The 20,143-nt window shown below is 54.5% G+C and overlaps 2 protein-coding genes across 3 annotated transcripts in view; one reads left to right on the top strand and one right to left on the bottom strand.

The window, feature by feature from the left end:
• Nucleotides 1-19,160, bottom strand: part of THRA (thyroid hormone receptor alpha) — a 24,381-nt gene extending 5,221 nt beyond the window's left edge. For both annotated transcript variants that reach the window (XM_081161317.1, XM_081161318.1), the window contains exons 1-8: nucleotides 18,950-19,160; nucleotides 8,213-8,559; nucleotides 5,754-5,821; nucleotides 5,068-5,168; nucleotides 3,126-3,273; nucleotides 2,050-2,255; nucleotides 924-1,070; nucleotides 74-332 (exon numbers count right to left, since the gene is read on the bottom strand). In XM_081161317.1, the coding sequence (XP_081017443.1) occupies nucleotides 74-332; nucleotides 924-1,070; nucleotides 2,050-2,255; nucleotides 3,126-3,273; nucleotides 5,068-5,168; nucleotides 5,754-5,821; nucleotides 8,213-8,265 (982 nt within the window). In that variant the 5' untranslated portion in view covers nucleotides 8,266-8,559; nucleotides 18,950-19,160. The remainder of the gene's footprint in view (nucleotides 1-73; nucleotides 333-923; nucleotides 1,071-2,049; nucleotides 2,256-3,125; nucleotides 3,274-5,067; nucleotides 5,169-5,753; nucleotides 5,822-8,212; nucleotides 8,560-18,949) is intronic.
• MED24 (mediator complex subunit 24) overlaps nucleotides 18,600-20,143 on the top strand; it is a 27,867-nt gene continuing 26,323 nt past the window's right edge. The window contains exon 1 of the mRNA XM_081161308.1: nucleotides 18,600-18,767. The gene's annotated coding sequence lies outside the window, so the exon portion shown is untranslated. The remainder of the gene's footprint in view (nucleotides 18,768-20,143) is intronic.

Genomic DNA, 20,143 nt, shown 5'->3' with positions numbered 1-20,143 from the left:
AGAAGCTGGAGCACAGAGAGAGACCAGGATTAAGGAAGGAAGAGAACAGCCCTCCCAGCCAACCAGCAGGTACCTGTTGACATCAGCAGCACGGCCTGCAATAGAGCCACTTCCGTGTCGTCCAGGTTAAAGGCAGAGAGTGACTTGCCCAATTCAAAGATGGCGTCGGAGACTACGCCCAGGCCGCCGTTCTTGAGCTGCTCCCGCTTGACAGCCATCTCCCCGCTGAGCGTCAGGGTGTCGCTCTCGGGGTCATAGCGGACAGCAGCCCGCAGGGACATGATCTCCATGCAGCACCCCTTCAGGAGGATGATCTGGTCTTCGCAAGGCAGCTGTGAAGCGGCAGGGCCACAGGAACACTCAGCACGCCCCGCCCCAAGAGCGGCCCCTGTGGATGCCCCCTGGGAACTTGGAGGCCACCCCTGGCCTCAGCCAGTAACGTGTACTGTGAACGGCTAACCTTGAGTTGGGCCACAGACATGCCCTATTCCGTGAAACCTCACAATTGTCCTATCCTGTCTCCATCCCCACTACAGATGAGGAAACCGAGATACAAGGGACTTAGGAAACACAGCCAAGGTCACACAGCTGGAATGGCAGCCTGTCCCGTTAGTGTTCTTTAAGGTGAGAACTTCCCGGCTGCCTAGAGTTGGGATGGCTATGGAGACTTGTGGGGGAGAGGGGCTGGGGGGTGCTGCGGAAACTGGGCACTTGGAGCCTACTGGTTCCTTAGGGATCAGGTAGCCCGGAGTGAGCGTGTGTGTGCGTGTGCGCGCGCGCTGGGTGTTTATTGACCTAAAGGAATCGTTCCCTGTCAAGAGAAGAAACTCACATGAGCATGTGCTGGGACTGAGTGACCTGGGGAGCAGGTGTAGGTTTCCCTCCAGTTTGTCACCATGTCTCCCCTCCCATCTGCCACTCACCTCGGAGAACATGGGCAGTTTTTTGGCAAAGTCCACCACACGGGTGATGGCCGGGGTGATGATCTTGGTAAACTCACTGAAGGCCTCTAGGTCTACCTTGTCTCCGTCCGGCATGGAGACGATGGGTGACTGGCCAATGTCATCCGGCTAGAGGGAGAGATGGGGGTCAGTAGGGGTTGCAGACCCCTTTCAACCGGAGGCTCCCTGCCCACCAGGGGGAGCTCCAAGGCAGCTTGGGGAAGAGGGGCCACCATACCTAGGACTGCTATGTCCCAGGCCTAAGGCTTCTCCTTCACCTTGGAGCAGAGAACAGACCAGAGCCAGAGCTCCAAGTCTGCTAATAATAACAGTGATCATAACAGTAACAGAAGTAATGTCATAATAGAAGCTATGTTTACTGAGTATTTAATATGTGGCCAGGCATTAGGCCACATGTTTTACATATATTATCTCATTTAATCCTCACCTCAACCCTATAAAGATGTTATAATTATCTCCATTTCACAGATGAAGAAACTGAGGCACAGGGCAGCTAACTAATAAGCCCAAGGTCACATGACTAATAAGTGGTAGAACCAGGCAGTCTGATTCCTGACCATTACACACACAACTGCTTGGTATCAGAGCCTGTGTGCTTAACAGCACACTATTCCACCCACTGGCACACTCCACTAGGAACCAGACTGCCCGTTTCCTGCCTCCCCCCACCATATACAACCAACTATCCATCTCTCAAGCTGACTATTCACTTGGACTCAGTTTTGCCAGGGCCTAACACAATGCCTGGCACCCCAGAAGGTGCCCCCAAATACTGTTACATGACTATGTCCTCACCCTCTCCTCCTAGTCACTGTGGGCAAAGAAAAGAGGAGAGGTCAGCCCTGCTGGAAATTCAATGAGGAAGGCAAGGCCCTATCCTCACGTAGCTCCTAATTGGGTGGAATAGGCAGGACCCAGACAACAGTCACACATATACAGGTGTACAAATCAAAACCACCAAGGTGTGGGGAGTATCAGCTTTGTGTTAGAATAAACTAAGAGGGCTTCCTGGAGGAGGCAAGACACTGAGCTAGCTCTCCTCTCCCTGGCACCTGGCTGCCACTCACCCCCATCTCCCTCTGCTTACCAGGAACTTCCGCCTCTGCTTCCAATGGCTGCCCTGGGCATTTGTGCTCCGATGGGCCTCCGTGGCAACATGGATCAGATCCCACTCCTCGGGAGTGGGCTCTGGTCGCTGCTGCAGTGATCGGATCATCTCTTCCTTCCGCCGCCGCTCCCGGTTCTGCTCAATCAGCTTGCGCTTGGCCACTCGCTTCGAGTCATCTAGAACCACTGTCAACAACAGGAAGACATGTGCCCATTGCATGGCACTCTCTACAACTCTCTCAGAACGTACTCTTCCCAGTGTACAAGTTAGGGAAACTGAGGGCCAGAGAGGTTGAGCAGACTTCCAAATCACCTAGCAGCTGGGTGGCACAACCTGGATCATGATGATCACTGGGACATCAACTCCAATTGGGGTTGATCCAGAGGCATAGCAGGTTCTGGTCTAAAGGGTTATGGTGACAGCAGTTACCAGAAGACCCTGCCACCCAATCCCTAGGCAATGAAAGATATCCTCTCTCACCCAGAAGTAGCGTGTCCTCTCTGGCAGTCAGGAACACTGTGCTAGGGTGGAGTGCTCAGGACTTCTTTCTACCCAACAACTCCCTCTAAGGCCTGGAGTGGTGAAAGGCAGGTAAGCACTGGGGCTCATGCGCAGGACCCAGAGAGGAATGCTTTGTTTCCTGTTCCCCAGGGATAAGGGCACCAGGGACCAAGATTCTGAACATTCAGCCCGGCCAGGTGTGGCTCAGCAGTTGAGCATCGACCTAGGATCCAGGAGATCACGGTTTGATTCCCGGTCAGGGCACATGCCCGGGTTGTGGGCTCGATCCCCAATTGGGGGTGTGGAGGAGGCAGCCAATGAATGACTCTCTCTCATCATTGATGTTTCTATCTCTCTCTCCCTCTCCCTTCCTCTCTCTGACCTCAATAAAGGTATATTTTTAAAAAATATTCTCAACATTCATTCCTCCATCAGCCTGACCTGCATTGTGACTCTGCCCTCTGGGCCCTAAGGGTACCCTGGAAAGGAGCTACCATATCTGAATTCACCCCACCCCCAGCCACCAGGCCTGACTCCCCCACCCATCCCCTTACAGTCCATGGCCATGCCCACGGCGATGCACTTCTTAAAGCGGCACAGCTGGCACTGGTTGCGGGTGATCTTATCAATGACGCAGCAGCTGTCATATTTGCAGGAGTAGGTGGGATGAAGGTTCTTCTGGATTGTGCGGCGAAAGAAGCCCTGGGGTGGGAGGGAGATGGAGCATGTTGTGATGGTCACCTTCCCTTCCTGAACTAACCATGCAGTTTGCTGGGAGGTGGGGGATTAGCGAGGGAACCTGGAATACTCCTGACACAGCAGGCCCAGGATCACTGGGCTCTGCAAGGACTTAGAAGGACCTTAGGAACAACATATGCCCTCAGATCCCCTGGCAGCTTAAGGGTGGGGGTACATGGGTAGGGAGGGAGGCAGAGGTAGGGATGATGACTGAAGTACAGAGATCTGGGTCTGAGTAATAGCAGCATCAGCAGTCCAGTGGATACCTGATTTCCACCTTGCTAAAAACACTGACCCCAAAACTATTCTCATACATGCTGCCTGTTGCCCATGCAGGTGGAATTCATGAAACAGGGCGAGGGGGTGTCAAAATAAGGCATGTATATGAATTCTAGTAGCTTTAAAACAAGATTTTCAGTTTTATATATCACATTGAATGCTCACTACTTAATAAGCCTTTTCTTTGAGGCATCACATTTAACACTCATGCCAACCCCACGGAGTAGGAGCTGCCCCATCTCCATTTTGCTGACTAGAAAACGGAAGCTTGAAGAGATTTAGCAATTTGTCCAAAGTCGCTTAATTTGCTTAAATTGCCCAAATGGCTAAATGGGCATCACAGCCAGAACTGGTCTGAGGTATGGGACACCCAAGGTCTGAGCTCTCAGATTCTGGAGTGCATTAAAGTCATGTAGGGTGCTTACCAAAAATACAGATTCCTGGGCCTCACTCTAGGCCTACAACATCAGACTCCCTAAGGGTGCAGTCAGGCATCTGTCCTTTTGAGGTACTCTTCTGGAACTCAGGTGTCCTTAAGGGTGAGGATCCTTGGTCTAGGTCACACTGCTTGTATTGCTTCCAAGACACTGCTATGGGAGTTTAAGTCCCTGGTGGTCTTGGTTTGGTTGGCACCAAGAAAGAAAGGAACTCGAAGCCTTAATATATTTTTAAATATTTCTGTCTCTTGGAAGGTTTACATTTTCAGGAGGTGATGATCCCAGAAAAACCATGCAGGTTGAAATGTCCAAAGTGAAATCTAATTAAGCCTCCCCAAGTTTATGACCTTGTCCCCTTTGCTCAGGGTGACCCTGCCATCCTCTTTTCCTCTGGACCTCACCATACTCCCAGCACTGGTTCTCACTCTTTCAGGTGCAATGGAAGCAACTGGGGGACTTGTTTCAAGGCAGATTCCTGGGCTCCACCATAAAAGGTTCTGCTTGGGTAGGGTTGGGATGAGGCCTGGGGATCTGCATTTAACTAGTATTGCAGGTGGCCCATAGACCACATTTTGAAAAACACTGATGTTGGTTTCAACTTATGTCTGTCTCTCTCTGGTAGGCTGTGAGCAGCTTGAGGACAGAGCATATACTATACTCCTCACACCTAATACACCGAGTGGATGAATGATGGTTGACATTTACTAAGTGCTTCTTTTGTGTCTGTCACTGTTTTAAATACTCTATGTGAATGATCTCATTTAATTCTCCCAACAACTCTATGAATTAGGGAGGACGATTAACCCCATTTTATAGTGAAGAAACCGAGGCTCAGATATATTAGGCGTCTTATCTATGAGAGGCAGAGCAGGGGTTATGAATGAACAAATGAATGAATGAATAAGAGAAAAGATGATGTGACAGGTGGGCTTTAGGTTACATGTTTATAGAGCCATTTGTTGTGCTGGGTGCTGAGGGCCTTACAAGGAGTGAGATGGGGGCTCAGGTGGTGGGGGAGGGGCAGGAGCCGGCTGGTCCATACCTTGCAGCCCTCACAAGTGATGCAGCGGTAGTGATAACCGGTTGCCTTGTCCCCACACACGACACACTGCTCGTCTTTGTCCAGGTAACTAGGGATATACCCTGGGAGGGAGGAAGGGAGGCAGGCAGGCAGGCATGGCTTGGGTCCCTAGCAGAGAGGCTCTAACACTTTCTGCATCCCCCAACTTTTCCTTCCTGGCCCATCCCATCCGCTAGCCCAGCCTCCCTGAAGGGTAGAATCCTAGAGACACATCAGAGGTTATTTGTCCATCCCCCTTCCCTAATATGGCGAATCCCAGAGTTCTTCTGCTTGCCCATTCAGGGTTTTTCTCTTGCTGCCCCCAAGGGGCAGGGGATGCAGGAGGAGAAGCAAATGTCAGCACTCATCTCAGGGGAATAGAACCCCTCAGCCCTTCAGCCCAGGCCCTGATTCTGGGGTGGGGTGGGGGTGTCAGGCAAGGGGGTTATGGGAGAAGGGAAGAAGCCCTTTCTGACCTAATCCATCTTCAAAACTAGAGCATGCCCACATCACCCATCTCACCTCCACACAAGTCCATCCCAAGCCCTCCAGGAGGCTCGCCCCATGGAACACAGGAGCTGCTGGTACATGCCCAGGCTCCAGAAGAGCCCTGGTCTGGTTTGGTGGGATTCAGGGCAGGGAGGAAGGGCGCACGCAGCCAGGCTCACCTGACATGCTGGTTTTCAGGGAACATTGGCCGTTCTTTCTTTTTCGCTTTCCATCTGGTGACCTGGCACTGGAGGGAGGCAAAGTGGGCAGAATCACAGAGCAGTCTTTGGGCAGCCCCTTCTCATCCAATAGGCTTATGTAAGCCCCCAGGCCCGACTCTCTGCGTCTCATGTCCTCACTCTACCTCCCACCCCCAAGTCAGCTGACAAAAGTAAGAAGGGTCCAGCTATCTAGAAGCTTTAGGGAGAGAGATAAGGGGCTTGGCTGGGGCACAAGCATGTTCTAGGGCTCAAACACACATGCACACACACAAGCATTATAGAACCTTAAACACCCATAATCTACAAGATATCCACATATTTAAGCATTCAGTATATGACACATGCAGAATCTTCAGGACATGCTTTGAGTTATATAATCTTTAAAACACACACACACACACACACACACACACACACACGTGCAACGTAAGACCACTAAATGTGAATAACTATGCAGCCTTCAGGATACACCCAAGCATGGTAAATAAGCACCAGAATTTACATATCTATGCAACTTTCAGAGTATTCTCAAATGTGTTATATGACCTCTAGGATATGCCCATATGTTACACAACCCTCTGGACAGACACCTAATAATACCACCCTCCTTCCGCCCAGTAAACATGATTTCCAGGTCACACACACATGCTAAATAACCACAGTGACTGAAAACATATAGTGCCTAGCAACTAGAACACAGAACCAAGAATATGAGAAGAGGAAAGGAATTCCAGAGTCACCCTGTCCATGTTATCCATTTAACAGAGCAGCAGAGACCCCATTCGTGCTTGGTGACACTGTGCACTGAAATCAGCCAGGACAAGGAACCCGAGCCCCTTCATGCAAGGTATTAGCAAGCCACAGCCACTGCACATATATGTCACCAGCCTCTCCACACACATGTTACATAACCTCAGCACACACAGGTTGCATAAGCCTTCCACATGCATGCACAGATTGTATAACCTCCCACACCCACCCTGTGTGTGGCATGTTGCAGGGCCCTCCCCTGATGCAGTTCCCAACATACTGACACACTGACCTTGGCCAGGGTCATAGTCAAAGACAGCTCTGTGCTCCACTCTCCCTGGGAGCTAACCCTGTCTGAGTTCTACAATGTTGGTAAGGTCAGATCTCCCTCCCCCCTCCATAAGGGAAGGGTGTGGGGGAACTCTGAGCCACCAAGGCCCCAGTTGAGCTGCCAGTCTTCAGCAATTATTAGCTTTACAGACTCTGGGTGCAGTCCCAGGGACAGCCACAAGGTGGCGCAAGGACTTGGGGAGGGGAGGGTGACGGGGCGGGGGGTGATACAGCTCTGGGGGACCGGGAACCAGGATTCCAGCCTTACTCAGGTTAGGAGCAGACTCTTCCAGATTCACGAAGTCTGGGCAGGGAGGTACGAAGGTTGCCAGTGAAAGCTATGCAGTGATATGCCAGATCTTTTTCAGAGCCCCCCCTGGGGTGAGGCTTTGGGGAGGGGAAACTCCAGATGCCCTACCCAACTGACAGCCCCACTGGCTTCCCCCACCCCTCCGGAGACCCAGTCTTGGGCCCCAGGGCTTTGCCTGGCCAGGCCTCTGGCCTCCTGGCTCAGGATCCGGTCTCCTAGGCAACAGCCACTGTGCTCCCCAGAACAACCCATCCCCCACCCTCTCCCTGGCCCTAGACACAGGCTGTACCCAGCTCCAGGGGCACCATGCCAACTGGCACAAAGTTCTGTGCCACTTGGAGTTAATGGGAGAGGTAGAGACCCTTTGGGCTCCTCAAGGGTAATGTAGATCACAGGTAGCCCATTCCCAGCAGTGTGTGTGGGGCTGATGCCTCCTCCACGTGTGAGCAAAACCTTCACATTTGGCATTCACTTCCACTTCCTGGGAGGAGCCCCATGGCAGTGCCCGCCCTTGCCCATGAACAAGGAAGAGCTTGTGGGGCTCCCAAAAGTTTCCAAATATAAGCGTGGGCTATGACCAACAGTTACTGGTGCATGTGCCCTGAACTGTAATGTCACATGCACTATGGCTGTGGACTACACACTGGCAGAGATGTGAACAGGCTGGCAGGGAGAGGAGGTAAACGGCAAGACTGTTTGCATTCCACATGCTCAGGTGAAGACAGCTGAGAGGACACTGGGAGCATTTGAGCCTACCCAGTACTGTCAAGGGAGGGGACACATGCCTGTTTCGTGTAATTTCTCTGCTCTGTATCACTTCCCCACTCCAAAATGGGCATCTCTCCTCCAGGTGCCTAATTCCCTGTCACATGTGAACATGACCTCATCTCCTGGGCAAAGGTAGGCAGCAGGCTTGCTGGCCTTGAGTCCATTCCCCCAAAGGCCCAAGCTCAGCTCTGTTTTGCCCAGCCAGGTGACCATGCCTGCCACCTAGGAGTTGGCACAATCTAGTTGCCAGACCCATTACCTGTTCTCCTCTGGGTCTGACCCACACTCCACCTTGCTTGGCTTCTGTTCCATTCACTTCAATTCCATCCAGGATGCCTTCCAGCACGCCAAGAGACTCGGGTGGGCACACTGGCCCCCCCGGCACGCCCACAGACCACCCACCCCCCGCCACCCAGGCCTAGGGCACAGCACCCATGGTGCCCGCCTCAGCACGTGGCCTTTCACACCATGCCCTGCACCCCAATGGGGGTGGGCGGTGAGATGGGCCAGGGAGTGGCAGGTGGTAGTGTTGGGGGGAAAGCTGGGTCTGTGGAAGAGTCCTGGGCTGGGGGAGTAGCTTCGGAGTCTTGTCCTGTCCAGAGGTCCCTGCAAAGAGAGGAGAGAGGAAGGGATAAGGTGGCACCATGGTGTATAGGAGTCCTTTGGTGGCAACATTTTGGGCTCTTGGGGCTCATAACAAGATGGTGGTGGGCATGGAGGGCAGGCACAGGGAGAGAACTAGGATAACCCCTCAGATCAACAGGTTTTAGCAGGCAAATCTGGAGATCCATATCCTAAGCCCCAGACACTGAAAGGGATGGAGGGAAAGAATGAGATCATCCATGTGCCATGTCTCAGTCCTCACATTCAATCAAGTACCTGGCCCTCTAACAAGTGTCTATTAAACACTAGCTATTGTCACCACCCATCTAGCCAAGTTTTTATAAAACTCACCATACTATTGGGCAAGAGGGGACCAAAGATGAGCAATTTTCAGCCCAGGCATGGGGGGTACTTGTGAAGGAAGGGAAGGGTATAGGCATGGGGGCAGGGATCATGAATGCCCACCTGAGTGCCTTAATGGAGAGAGATACTGAAAACCGTGGGGAGCTGACCTCCCCCACTGCTGGCCAAGTTATGACTCTTCAACCCTGGCCTCCCAAGGACTCCACAGCTGTCCACAGAAGGCCCCAAATCACACTTCTCAGTCTGAGGACCAGACATTCCAACTGGTTTAGCTGAGTTGTCACCAACCACGGGAAGGGGGAAGGAAACAAGCACGTGCTAACTAAATAGATAATATGTGTCCTCCAAAGCGGGCAGCAGAACTTCACAGATGAGAAAACTGAGTCTCAGAAAGCTTGGTAATTCACTCAAGTTCACAAAGCTAGTGAGCAGGTGGCTCAGGGATTAAAACCTTGAAGCCTGGCTTGAATGCTAGCCTTGTTTCAATATCTGGGGTCCAGGACAGCACCAACCTGGGCCCACCATTCCCTCCACACTGCACCTCTGACCCCAGGCTCCAGACCTGAGGCTTACTATCTGCACACACAGGCAGGTGTGGGCATGCTCAAGGGGGCCAAAGGGTGCAGCTCCCAACACACAACCTTCATCAAGTAGCTGCGGCACCAGAGACCTCGCCCCTGGGCCCTCCGCCTCACCCCCAGGAACTGATAAGGAGCCAGAATAGGAGGGGAATGTGAGATAAGTCAGGCCATTGGGCAGGGCAGGACAGTGGGACAGGGCCTCTGCACTCAGGTGAGCCTTCAGTGTAGGGAGTGTGGCAGGAGGACAGAAGGGTGGCTCATTCTGCCTCTGATACCCCCACAGACCAGGACTGGGCACTGGGGGCTGGACAGGAGACTGGGGGGTTGAGAGCGGGGAGCCTTAGCCCAGAGAGCCGTCAAGAAAGTAGGTCAAGTTTTTCTTGGCTTGTGGAGAAATTCCTGTTATAAATTTATAATGGCGTAGCCAGCCCTAAGGGGTGGAGGTGGGGGGAGAAGTAGGAGTGGGTGGGGATGCCCAGAGACTGGGCACTGGGGCCTGCTGCTCTCAGCCAGAGCAGTGAGGAGTAGGGGGCCAGGGCAGTTGTGGGGTTAGGCTGGACAATAGAGGGCTATTTTCTGTCGCCCGTTTCCAACAAGGCTTCCTTGGGTCTGTCTGCCTGCATCTGAATGTCTCTCTCTCTCTGGGTGTCTCCCCATCTCCCCCCCAGGCTGTGCCTCGGTGCTTGGCACACCCTGGCTGCGGTGCTGCCCCCGCCTGTCTCCTGCCCACCTGGCATGCTGCCACCACTTGTTTACAGAGGCTGGAAAAATCCACTCGCCAGCAGGAGGCCCAAGTGCCCCTGGGGAGGGGAGGAGGCAGGCACAGGAGTGGGCATGCTGAGAGAGGGGCAGCCCTGGGGAGCAGGCCCTGGGGGCAGACGAAGAGGCTAGGGTGTGTGCAAATGGGTGTTAGCAGCTGTGGGCCAGGCCAGGCAGAGAACACCAGCAGCAGCCACATGCCCCAGGCCATAGCTCTGGAGGACCCCCTCCTCCCTCACCCCTGCCTATGCCAGTTGCTACAGGGCACACCTGGGGCAGAGCCAACCTAAGCGACCATGTTTATTTTCCCATCCCCCTCCCCTGCCCAGTCTTAACTCCAAATGTGTCTGGGCACTGCCAAGGGCTTGCACGTGCTCACTGTGGGAGGGGAAGGATCCCCCTTTGCCCCATCTCTGTGCTGAGCTGAACGGTTCCCTAGTGCCTATCAGTGCAACCCAGGCTACACTGAGCCCCTGGCAGTGGGCAGAGGAGAAAGGCACTGTCCTCACTGCTTAGGGCACTTTCACCTGGCACCTAGCAAGAAGCTAGAAGCCCTGGGGATTCTTTGTCATCCCTCAAGGGACACACCTGGGGCACAGAGCAAGCAGAGGGCCCAGCATTCAGGGAAGCACATACCACATGAGCCTGTGTTAGCTGTGGGCAGAGAAAGGTCAGGGGGGAAAGGTGGGTGAGGCAGGGATACCCACCCTGAAGGGCAGCCTCTCTCCCCTCTTCCTGAGTCCTGCTTAATTCCCCCAGCTCCTTCCTTGCACATGCCCTGCAGAGGTGAGGCTCAGCCCCAAGGAGGCAGAGGGGGTGGAGCTATTTGGTTCTGAGACTAGGCTGGACAGTCGGACAGCAAGACCCACCTGTCAGCTGGCCTGGCCACCCACTCCCTGTTTGTCAGATAAGAGCTGCGGGGTAGCAGTGTGGGCAAGGTGCCCGTGGAGGGGGAAGCATTTCATTAAGCTTAAGTGCTTCTGCAATGGGGGGACAAAGACAAGCGCCCAATGCGGCATCCACAGGCACCATGCCAGGTTCCCACTGCCAGACTGTCCCACTCCACAATCCTGAGGACCCAAGAGATTTTCCCAAAGGACTCCTGGGGCTGCCAGAGGGGAGTCTGCCCCCACAATCTAGCCCCTAATTCTATACTCAATACTCTCCTGGGTGTCTGTTCTTGGCTTTGGCCCCACCTGTCTGGAGCCCCTAAACTTTGTCCTTAATGCTCTAAAGGAAGCCCAGCCCTCCTCCTTGCCAACCACAGAGGGAAAGACACACTCATAGAGATGGGGCCCCGAAAAGGGGAGAAAGAGGAGGAAGACAGGGGTAGAAGAGAGGATGGGGGGAGAGGGGAAGAAAGATGAGGAGGGGTAAGAACAAAGAGCTGGGCGGGGGGTGTGCTTATGAAGTATAGGGAAAGGAAGAAAGGCGGCAATGAGATGGGCTTAGGGTGGGGGAGAAAGGGATGGGGGGGAGAGGGGTGAGGTAGAGAGGACAGATACGGGGAGGAGAGACAAATGGAGGGGGAGACAAAGACAGAAAGGTAACAAAGAAAGATGGGTGGGGGGGGGTTGATTCAGGCCCTGCCTAAGTCCCACCCCACGGAGGCTGGGGGAGGGGGAGTAGAAATGGTTTCCACGGTGACAGCTGGTTCTTGGTGGCCTGGCATGTGGGCTATTAATAGTGCTGTGGGTAGGTTCACACCTCCCTCTCCCCTTCCCCTTTGCCTGCTGCTAGGGTTGGGGGAGATACTATCCCCCCCACCCCACCCCCGTCTCCTAATGATCTGGCATTGATGCCCTGACCCTACACCATGGGAGTCAAGAAGGGTGATGCTAAGGGGCCCAGGTGGCTACTGAAGCCCAAACATACACACAGGCATGCACAGGCAAACACAGGCATCTGTGTGCAGACACTGCCGCCCATGCCAGCGTGGGCTCCCATGGGCAGCCACAAGCACCAGCAGTCCCTGGGAGTCTGGCGATGGTGGAAGCTGGAGTAGCAACCCAAGCCCCCACAATGAGGGTAGATGCCCCTCAGGGCTGGGACCTCTTTTTCCTTTCCCAGATCCCCCCTGTTCTATTCTCAGGTATGGACTGAGCAGGACTGCCCCACCCAACTCACTATTATCCTAGTGCCAGGAAAGAGAGGAGTGAAGGCGGGAAGGAAGGTACTATTTGGCAGGTGTGAGATGGCAGAGGAATACACAGACACAGGCACCAGCTTGGCAAGTGGGAGGGAGGAGGGGAGGAAGAGAGGGAAGGAGGGAGGAAGGGAGGGAGGGAAGGAGGGAGGGAGGCAGGCCAAGGAGGCAATACTCCTTGGTAGGCTGTCTCTAGGCACCCATGAGATGGGATTCTGGAGCTTAAGGGCAGTGACCCTTAAGTCTGAGCTCGTAGCCACTGTGAGACCCTGGAGGCTAGAGAATGGGAGATGGGGGGGGGGGGGGGTTGGATCAACAAAGGATCCTCTCCCCCAAAAGAATAGAACAGGAAACTCCCCCCTGTAGGTCAGAGACAGAAGGACATAAACAGCAGCCTTGACTTGGGCCAGATGCCCAGTATTAACATCAAAGACTGTGCTTCCCCCCAACATAACCTCACCCACCTGCTGCTCTCCTCTCCCTCCTCCTAACTCAGCCCAGCTCCAGTCAGGCATCAAGGTGGGTGCCCAGGTCTAGAGGTCACCCCCATCCCCCATGCCCAGCTCCTTCCCTGCCAATCCATAGAACTTTGTGTCCCCTGACCCAATTTCCCTCAGGAATGGAGGTGGGAAATGCAAGTAGCCAAGAGAGCAGAGCTAGGAGCACCCCTAGCTGGGCATGGCACATTCTCCCCACCCTCCCCCCAGCAGGCAGGGGTAATTGGAGCTGGGCGCTGGGGCAGCTGAAGGCTGGAGGCATGAATGTCACAGGGCCAAAGCGCTCACTGCAGATGGTATCATGGGCAAAGGGCTTGGGGTCCTCCCTTCCCCACTCCCCTTTTCCAAGGAGAGAGGAAGAGGCCATAGAGAGGAACTGTCCCCAAGCCCTGAGGAACACAGCCCGGGAAGGAAGGAAATGGACGAAGGGAAAGGCAGGGATGTTCTTCTCCCAGGCACCCCAGGGAGGTGGAAGCTAGCCCCCACTGAGGGAGGGAGGGAGAGAGAGACAGAGGAAGAGAGAGAGGAGGGAGGGAGAGGGGGAAAGAGAAGGCGGAGAGGGAGGAGAAGAGGGAGGGTAGAAATGGGGAGAGAGAGAGATTAAAAAATGTGTGTGTGCATGCGCGCGCGTGCGCCTACACCCGGGCACAGGAGCATGCAGTTGAGTCTCAGGCACACACACGGACACGTGCAGACACACACACTCACCCCGCATGCGCAGAGCGGCGGCTCCGGTACTGTTCCACAGATATTCAGAGCCCTGCCCAGCCCACACATGCACAAAACACACACACATGGATGTGCACAACACACCCACTCGCTGATGTGTACAAAAATGCCAATAGCCACCAAAACTCATCCAGTTTCCCTTTCCCCGCCCACGTGCCTGGGTAAAAGAGAAAATGAAACAGGCAGCAAAAGCTCTTTGAGCCAAGAGCTCATCTTTTCCTTGCAAGAGGAAGAAGAGGTGGGCTGGGGGCTTGGTCCAGTCTTGCTGAACTTTGCTACTTCTGGAGGGTGTTGCTGTGCCTTTGGCCCTAATCTTTAACTCCAGTCACTAGTCCCCAGACTGAATGCTTACCCCCAAGGCCAGAGAGCAGTGGTAGCATTTTCTGGGCACCAATAAGTACCATCTTGCTCCCCTTGTCTACCCGGAGAACTACTGACCCCTCCCTCTGGACCACTGCACACAAAAGGCAAACAAAAGTGAGTTCCCCTTCGGTAGCCTGGCCTTAGCCTGCCAGGGAAGAGGACAGCACCATATGCCTGAAAACCATATGCCCTCCACCACACGCCAGCCCCAGATGCCTCTGTGAGAGACGAGAACTGTCTCTGGCTCCAGTGGCAAGTGTATCCCCACCACCCTGGAGTATGCCAGGCCCTGGGAGGACAGGAGAATCCACAGGCATTGTTTACCATGCCACGGTGCAACAGGGATTGAACGCAGGTGTCATCTCATGGTATGTTATTTACCCTCACTCCGAGTGAGGTAGGCATCATTGTTTCAAGATGATGAAAACCCGGGCCCAAAATCAGCAACTGGTGGATGGCAAAACGCAGTTGCCAACTCCCAGGCAGTGCTCTTTCTTCTGTGGTCATGCTTGCCTCCCCCCACCAAGATCTACAAAAGTCCCCCAAGCACCTTTGCCAGCATGAGAACTAGATTTGAGACTGGCTCCTCAGTGCCCCACCATAGAGCAACCCCCCATTGTCCTTGCTGCATCTTGAAGGGGAAGGGCTGAATAAAAGGGATTTGGAGCCCTGGCCCAGTAGCTCAGGTGGTTAGAGCATGGTTCTATTATGCCAAGATTGCAGGTTCGATCCCTGGTCAAGGCACATATAAGAATCAACCAATGAATGCATAAATAAATGGAACAACAAATCTCTCTCTCACTCTCTATCAAATATCAATAAATTTTTTTAAAAAGGGGATTTGGAGGTGATAAGAGGCTTACCACCAGCTTCACAGAGGGATAAGGTAACCTAGGACAGACCCTGGATCTCACGGCACCATGGCTACCACACCGATCCTTACTCAGTGCCACCACTGTTCACACTAATGCCCCCTCTATGCAGGGTTGGGGAATCTGGTGTCTGTCAGCCAGGGTTGGGTCCTGGTTCATTAGTCAATGATAGGTAGCTGGGTTGCTGGGTCCCCAGGAGAGAGGAAGGGTGCTATACTCTACAAGTATGAAGGGTTAGGGACCGGAGCCTGCTTTCCTTGTTATTCCCCATCCCCCTCACTCCCAGTGCTCAGACTTGTCCCAACAGAGATGCAGTGATACCCAAACATTCATGCATGTGCCCCTAACTGGGGAGGTGTGTCCCAGGCTAAGATGCCAAGGGCTCCTTTTAAGAAGCAGCTAAAAGGTGAGGTTCAGAGGAGCTCCAGGTTGCAAAAACTTGTGGAGGAGAAAATGGTGACATAAAGGCTAAGGAGTCTAGAGATTAGGGATCCACTATGCTCCCCACCCCACCCCCATCTCATTCCTGCTCCTGCGATGTCTAGGAGCTCCAGTTCTCCACCAAGCTTCTCTAAGACATCCAGGGGACCCCAGACCCACAGGCTTCCTCCTTACAACAACTAACACATACAGTGCTGTTATGCATCAGGCCCTTTTTAAAGCATTTTATATATTCTAAATCCTCTGATCCTCAAAAAACTGAATGAAGTATTATCATCTCCAATTTATAGATAATGCAAGGGATAGGTTAAACCACTTGCCCAAGGTTATACAACCAGCAAGTGGCATAGCTGGGATTCAAACCCAGGTAATCTAGCTCTCCAAAAGTCCATGCTCTTAACAATTATAGGATATTACCTGCTAGAGGAATGATAGCTTGGTCTTTCACCCAGCTATCAAGTCCCTGTGATCAAGTCTCAGTTTCCCCTTCTGTAGCAGCCCATGGATTCTCTATGGTAGAATCACTACCAGTGCTTCCTCACCCAAACAGGCCACAGCTAGAGGGGAGCAAAGCAGAAATGCTTCATGTCCCATGTTCAGATTCACTCTCTGGAAGTTGCCCATTCTGCAGCCCTGGGCTGGAGCCTGCACTCATGGGACAGGGCCTTACTCAGCCCTGCACATAGTCTGGGCAGCTGTACCCTGAGAAACACACTCTGAAGCTGGGCAAAGAGGACACAGCTGTTGGGCATCTCTGAGGTGGGTCTCAGCTGCCAGGGGTGTGGAGAAAGGCCATTGCAGGTCCTGCCAACTCCTGCCACTGCCCATGGGGTGAGTCTCTTCCAGTGGGTGAGTGTGGTGGGGAGCTCCTCATTGGCTTGGTTGGAGCTAACCTGCTATGGCGTGCACACCCAGGGTTTCCACTCATCTGGTGTCTCCTGGCTGAGCCTGCCAGCCCAAGAGGTCAGCATGGGCAGTAGGTGACCCCCTTCCCTACGCCCCATTCCCAGCCCCCAAAACTTGCTGGCCTGCAGCTGCAGCATTAAGGAAGCGCAGGATGTCCTGAGCAGCCAGCTGAGCCCCCTGCCCCCCCACCCCAACCTCTCCATGACCCCAGAGGCAGGGCAGGCAGGGACTGAGGGGCGGGGTTTCAGTATTAACAACCGGAAAACTATGAAGAACATCAATGCCAGTTCCCAGCTCTGAGAAAGGAGGTTGTGGCAAAAACAGACAAGAACAGGGGTAGACGGGAGTAGTGACAGGGTGAGAGTTACAGTCTGGCAGAGAAACAAGGAGAGGGAATCAGACACAGCAAGACAGAGCAACAGAGAGAGGGCGTTAGAGAGAAATTCCAAGTCAAAAATACACATCACTCACCCAGACACTCACCAGCATACAGCCTCCTAAGGAAGGCTTCCAAGTTTAGACAGGAGGGCAGAGGTGGAAAAAGGGGCCAGACTCAGAGTGAGAGGCAGGAACTCAGCTGGGGGAGACTGAACCACCCCAGCAAAGGCTCAGACAAAGGATCCCGGCAGGGACAGCTAGATCCCCTCCCCATTTGCTTTTAGGGTGGGGAGACAGACCCTAGAATCTCCTTCCCCCAGCAGCCAGGATAATCCCAGCTGCTGGAAGTCACTGGACACTGCTTCAGGCCCATGACTCGGCCCTCTGGAACCCCCCTGCCCCTACTCTCTTTGCTCTAGTTTCTCTGTCCCTCAAAAAAAAAAAAAAAAGGCAAGAAAAGGAAAAAAAAAAAAAAGCTGAGCCTTGAGGAAGACAACAGAAAAAAGCTTAAGGGAAAAAGTCCATGACTATGTGTGCATCTAGTGGTATGCCTGACTGCACAGTTAACAGTGTATGTGTGTCTGAGGTTGTCTAGACACAACTGTTGGTGTGGACATGAGCCTTGTGAATGCTTTCTGCACCTGAGTCCCTGGGACTGTGTGCAAATGAGTGCACCTGTGTCTGGAGTTCCCACAGTCAATCAATTAACAAGTATTTACAGAGCACTTCCTGTGCTAGGCTCTGGGTGGGATCCTGAGCTCTTGGGAGTGTTTCTGCCAGGTCTCATGCTCACCACCTAGCAGGGTGGGATGGCAAGCAATAGAGACTTAGAATGTTATCTCGAATGTATGTCTTGCACCATTGTGCAGGAAAGTCTTTTCACACAAACAAATTTAATTTTCTTGGGAGCAGGGGTTTTGCTGTATGCAGAACCTCAGCAATCCACAGTAGGGAGTCCAAGAAAATACTTGTTGCTAAATTGTGTATACATGTGTTGATGTGTAACCGCGTTTGAGTTTGAGTGACAGCCACTGTCACGGCAGGGGATGATGCCTGTGTGCATGTGTGTGCCTGTGAGTGACAGGGTCTTTTGTAATGTGCGGCTGTGTGCAATTGCCTTGTGTTCATGCATGCATGCAATAGTGACTTTTTGTGTGGGTTACAGCGACTCCTCTTTGCCCCTATGTGTGACAGCATCTCCGTGTGACCCTGTGTGTGGGTATGTGCATGGGTAGGTTTCCCGTGGGTGTGTCCCACCCCTCTGAGCTCCCCAGGGCAGCAGCAGCCTGCCTCTTCCCTTGTCCCCATGTGGGTGTGTCCAGCAGCTCCTGTCCTTGAGTCTGCCTGGGTGTCCCTGGGTGTGCATGTGGCTGTCTGTGTGAGCATATCTCAGTGTCTGCATGTCACATTTGCTCCCACCCTCATCTTGGACAACAGCCCTGTTCATTCCTTCCCCCTCCTGGGGCCAGAGCCATCATTGAGAGGTGGGTTCCCATCCCACTGGGTTTCCTACTGGGACCTCCACCCTGGAAGCGGTAGCTCTCTCCATTGCTTCCCGGCCCCGGGCCTTTCTTTCACACTGGACAAGGGAGGGCCCCAGGCAGAGAAGGGGCACCCGAGGAGACACGTTGCAAGGGGAGGAAAAAAGGGGGGGGCATGCACAACACAGGTCCACTCCTCCCTCTTTTCTCCAACCACCCTAGCTTGCAACTCTCCTAATCATCTTGGGACCCTCGAATACACTCCTCCCACCCCCAGCCACGTTTTTTGCAATTAGGAGTGTTGCAACCAGAGAGCCATGCTCAATCGGGGAGGCGGGTTAAGTTGGGGGGGGGAACTTCCCCTCCCGGGGCTCGTGCAAGCCCACCCCCCCCACCCCACTATTACTGCCCTCCGCAGCTGGAGGCAGCTTTGCAAAGGCCACTCCGCCTCGGCCTCACAGGCTAGAGGTGGGGGCTGGGGGGGGCAGGCCTCCGGCGCACCGTAAACAAACCGCGGCGCGGCGGGCGGGGGCGCTCGGGCGGCCGGCAGCGGTGCCGGGCCCGGGCCCGGGAATGCGCAGCAGACTGGCCGGACAGAGGCCCGGCGGGCCCTCGAGGGGGAGGCCTGGACGCCATCTCCGTTGGCAAACCCCGGGGCCCACCGACCTCCCAGCAACACCTCCCTTCTCAAGGGCGTAAGTTGCAAGCTCCCGGGCTGTGACAGGGTCACCGGGGCGTCGGGGCAGGCTGAGGCTGGCAGTGGGAACCCCCCGGGCGCCCCCAGACCGCCGGGGAGCTGGCCACAGAGCCCCGCGGCTTTGCATAATCAATCGCGATGTATTTGCATATTAATGCCCCCTCGCTCCCTCCCCCTTACCTCGGCGTGGCGCGCTGGACCTAGCTGGGCAGCGACGCGGGGTCTCAGCGCCCCGTGCGGGGGGCGTCCATGGGGGGCCGGTAGGGCCCGGGCCGCCCGCCTCCTGCGCCCGGGTGTGAGTGCGAGTGAGCGCGGGGGGGCGGGGGGCGAGTGTGGCGGCCCCGCGGCTCCTCCGGCAGAGGCGGCGGCCGCTCTGGCTCCGCCCTTCCCCGCCCCGCTCCGGCTGGGGCTCTCGCTCGCGCGCCGGCCAGCTCGCGGCTGCTCCCTGCAGGCCGCCTCGCCGCCGCCCGCCTCGCCCCCCGCTCCCTGCCGCGCCCCGGGACCCGGGCCAGCCAGCCGACCGGCCGCCCCTCGCCCGCCCCCGCCCCCGCCCCCGCCCCCATCCCGCTCGGACTCGCCCTCCCCACTCCACGGCAGCAGTGCTACTTGGTGACATATTTTGAAAAACATGTCATTTAAAAAATAGTCTTTGCTTGCTGAAAAAATGGGAGGTTTTGGGGTTTGCACCGTGGGGATGGAGAAGGGAATAGCTATTGGCGAGCCGCCTGCACCTTACAAGCAGGGATAAAGGTTGAGTACCAGACCCTTGGAGGTGCAGAGCTTGTCTCGGCGTTCGGGTCCCCTGCCAGTAACTCACTGTGTGACCTTGAGCAATCACCCCCGCTCTTGGGGCAGAGCTCCCTCAACCTGAAAATGCCAGGGTTGAGCAGGTGGCCCCTTAGGCCCTTTTAACTTCATCTTATGTGTTTAATCCTTTTGGAGGTTTATTTGCCATTACCTCCCTTCCCCTCTCATTTCTAAGATCCACTGCCTCCCCTTTCACATGTCGCCCTCTTCCAACACTGGCTCTTTCTATTCAGTGTCACCAGCCATTTCCTCAACTCTCTGGCTCCCTTGCTGAGCTGAGGAGGGGGCAAGACTTGCCCTACTCCCTCAACTCTCAGCTCACAGAGGTGGTGTTTCCTATCGTGTATGCCCCCACCAAAACCCAAATGGTCCAAGGGCCAATCGAAGGAGGAGGGCAGGCTGCATAAAAATGGATTCCCTTCCCCACCCCAGCGGTCTCCACCATTTAGCCCCACCACCCATTCACACACACACACACACACACACACACACACACACACACACACCTGCATTCATGGACATAAAACCAGCCCAGTGACGCCAGAGCCCCTTTCATCTTGGGATCTC

This window comes from Miniopterus schreibersii, assembly GCF_964146895.1.
Source record: "Miniopterus schreibersii genome assembly, chromosome: 16".
In the NCBI taxonomy this organism is placed as follows: domain Eukaryota; kingdom Metazoa; phylum Chordata; class Mammalia; order Chiroptera; family Miniopteridae; genus Miniopterus; species Miniopterus schreibersii.
The sequence above is the reverse complement of the archived record's forward strand: the minus strand, read 5'-3'. Positions and strand labels throughout refer to the sequence as shown.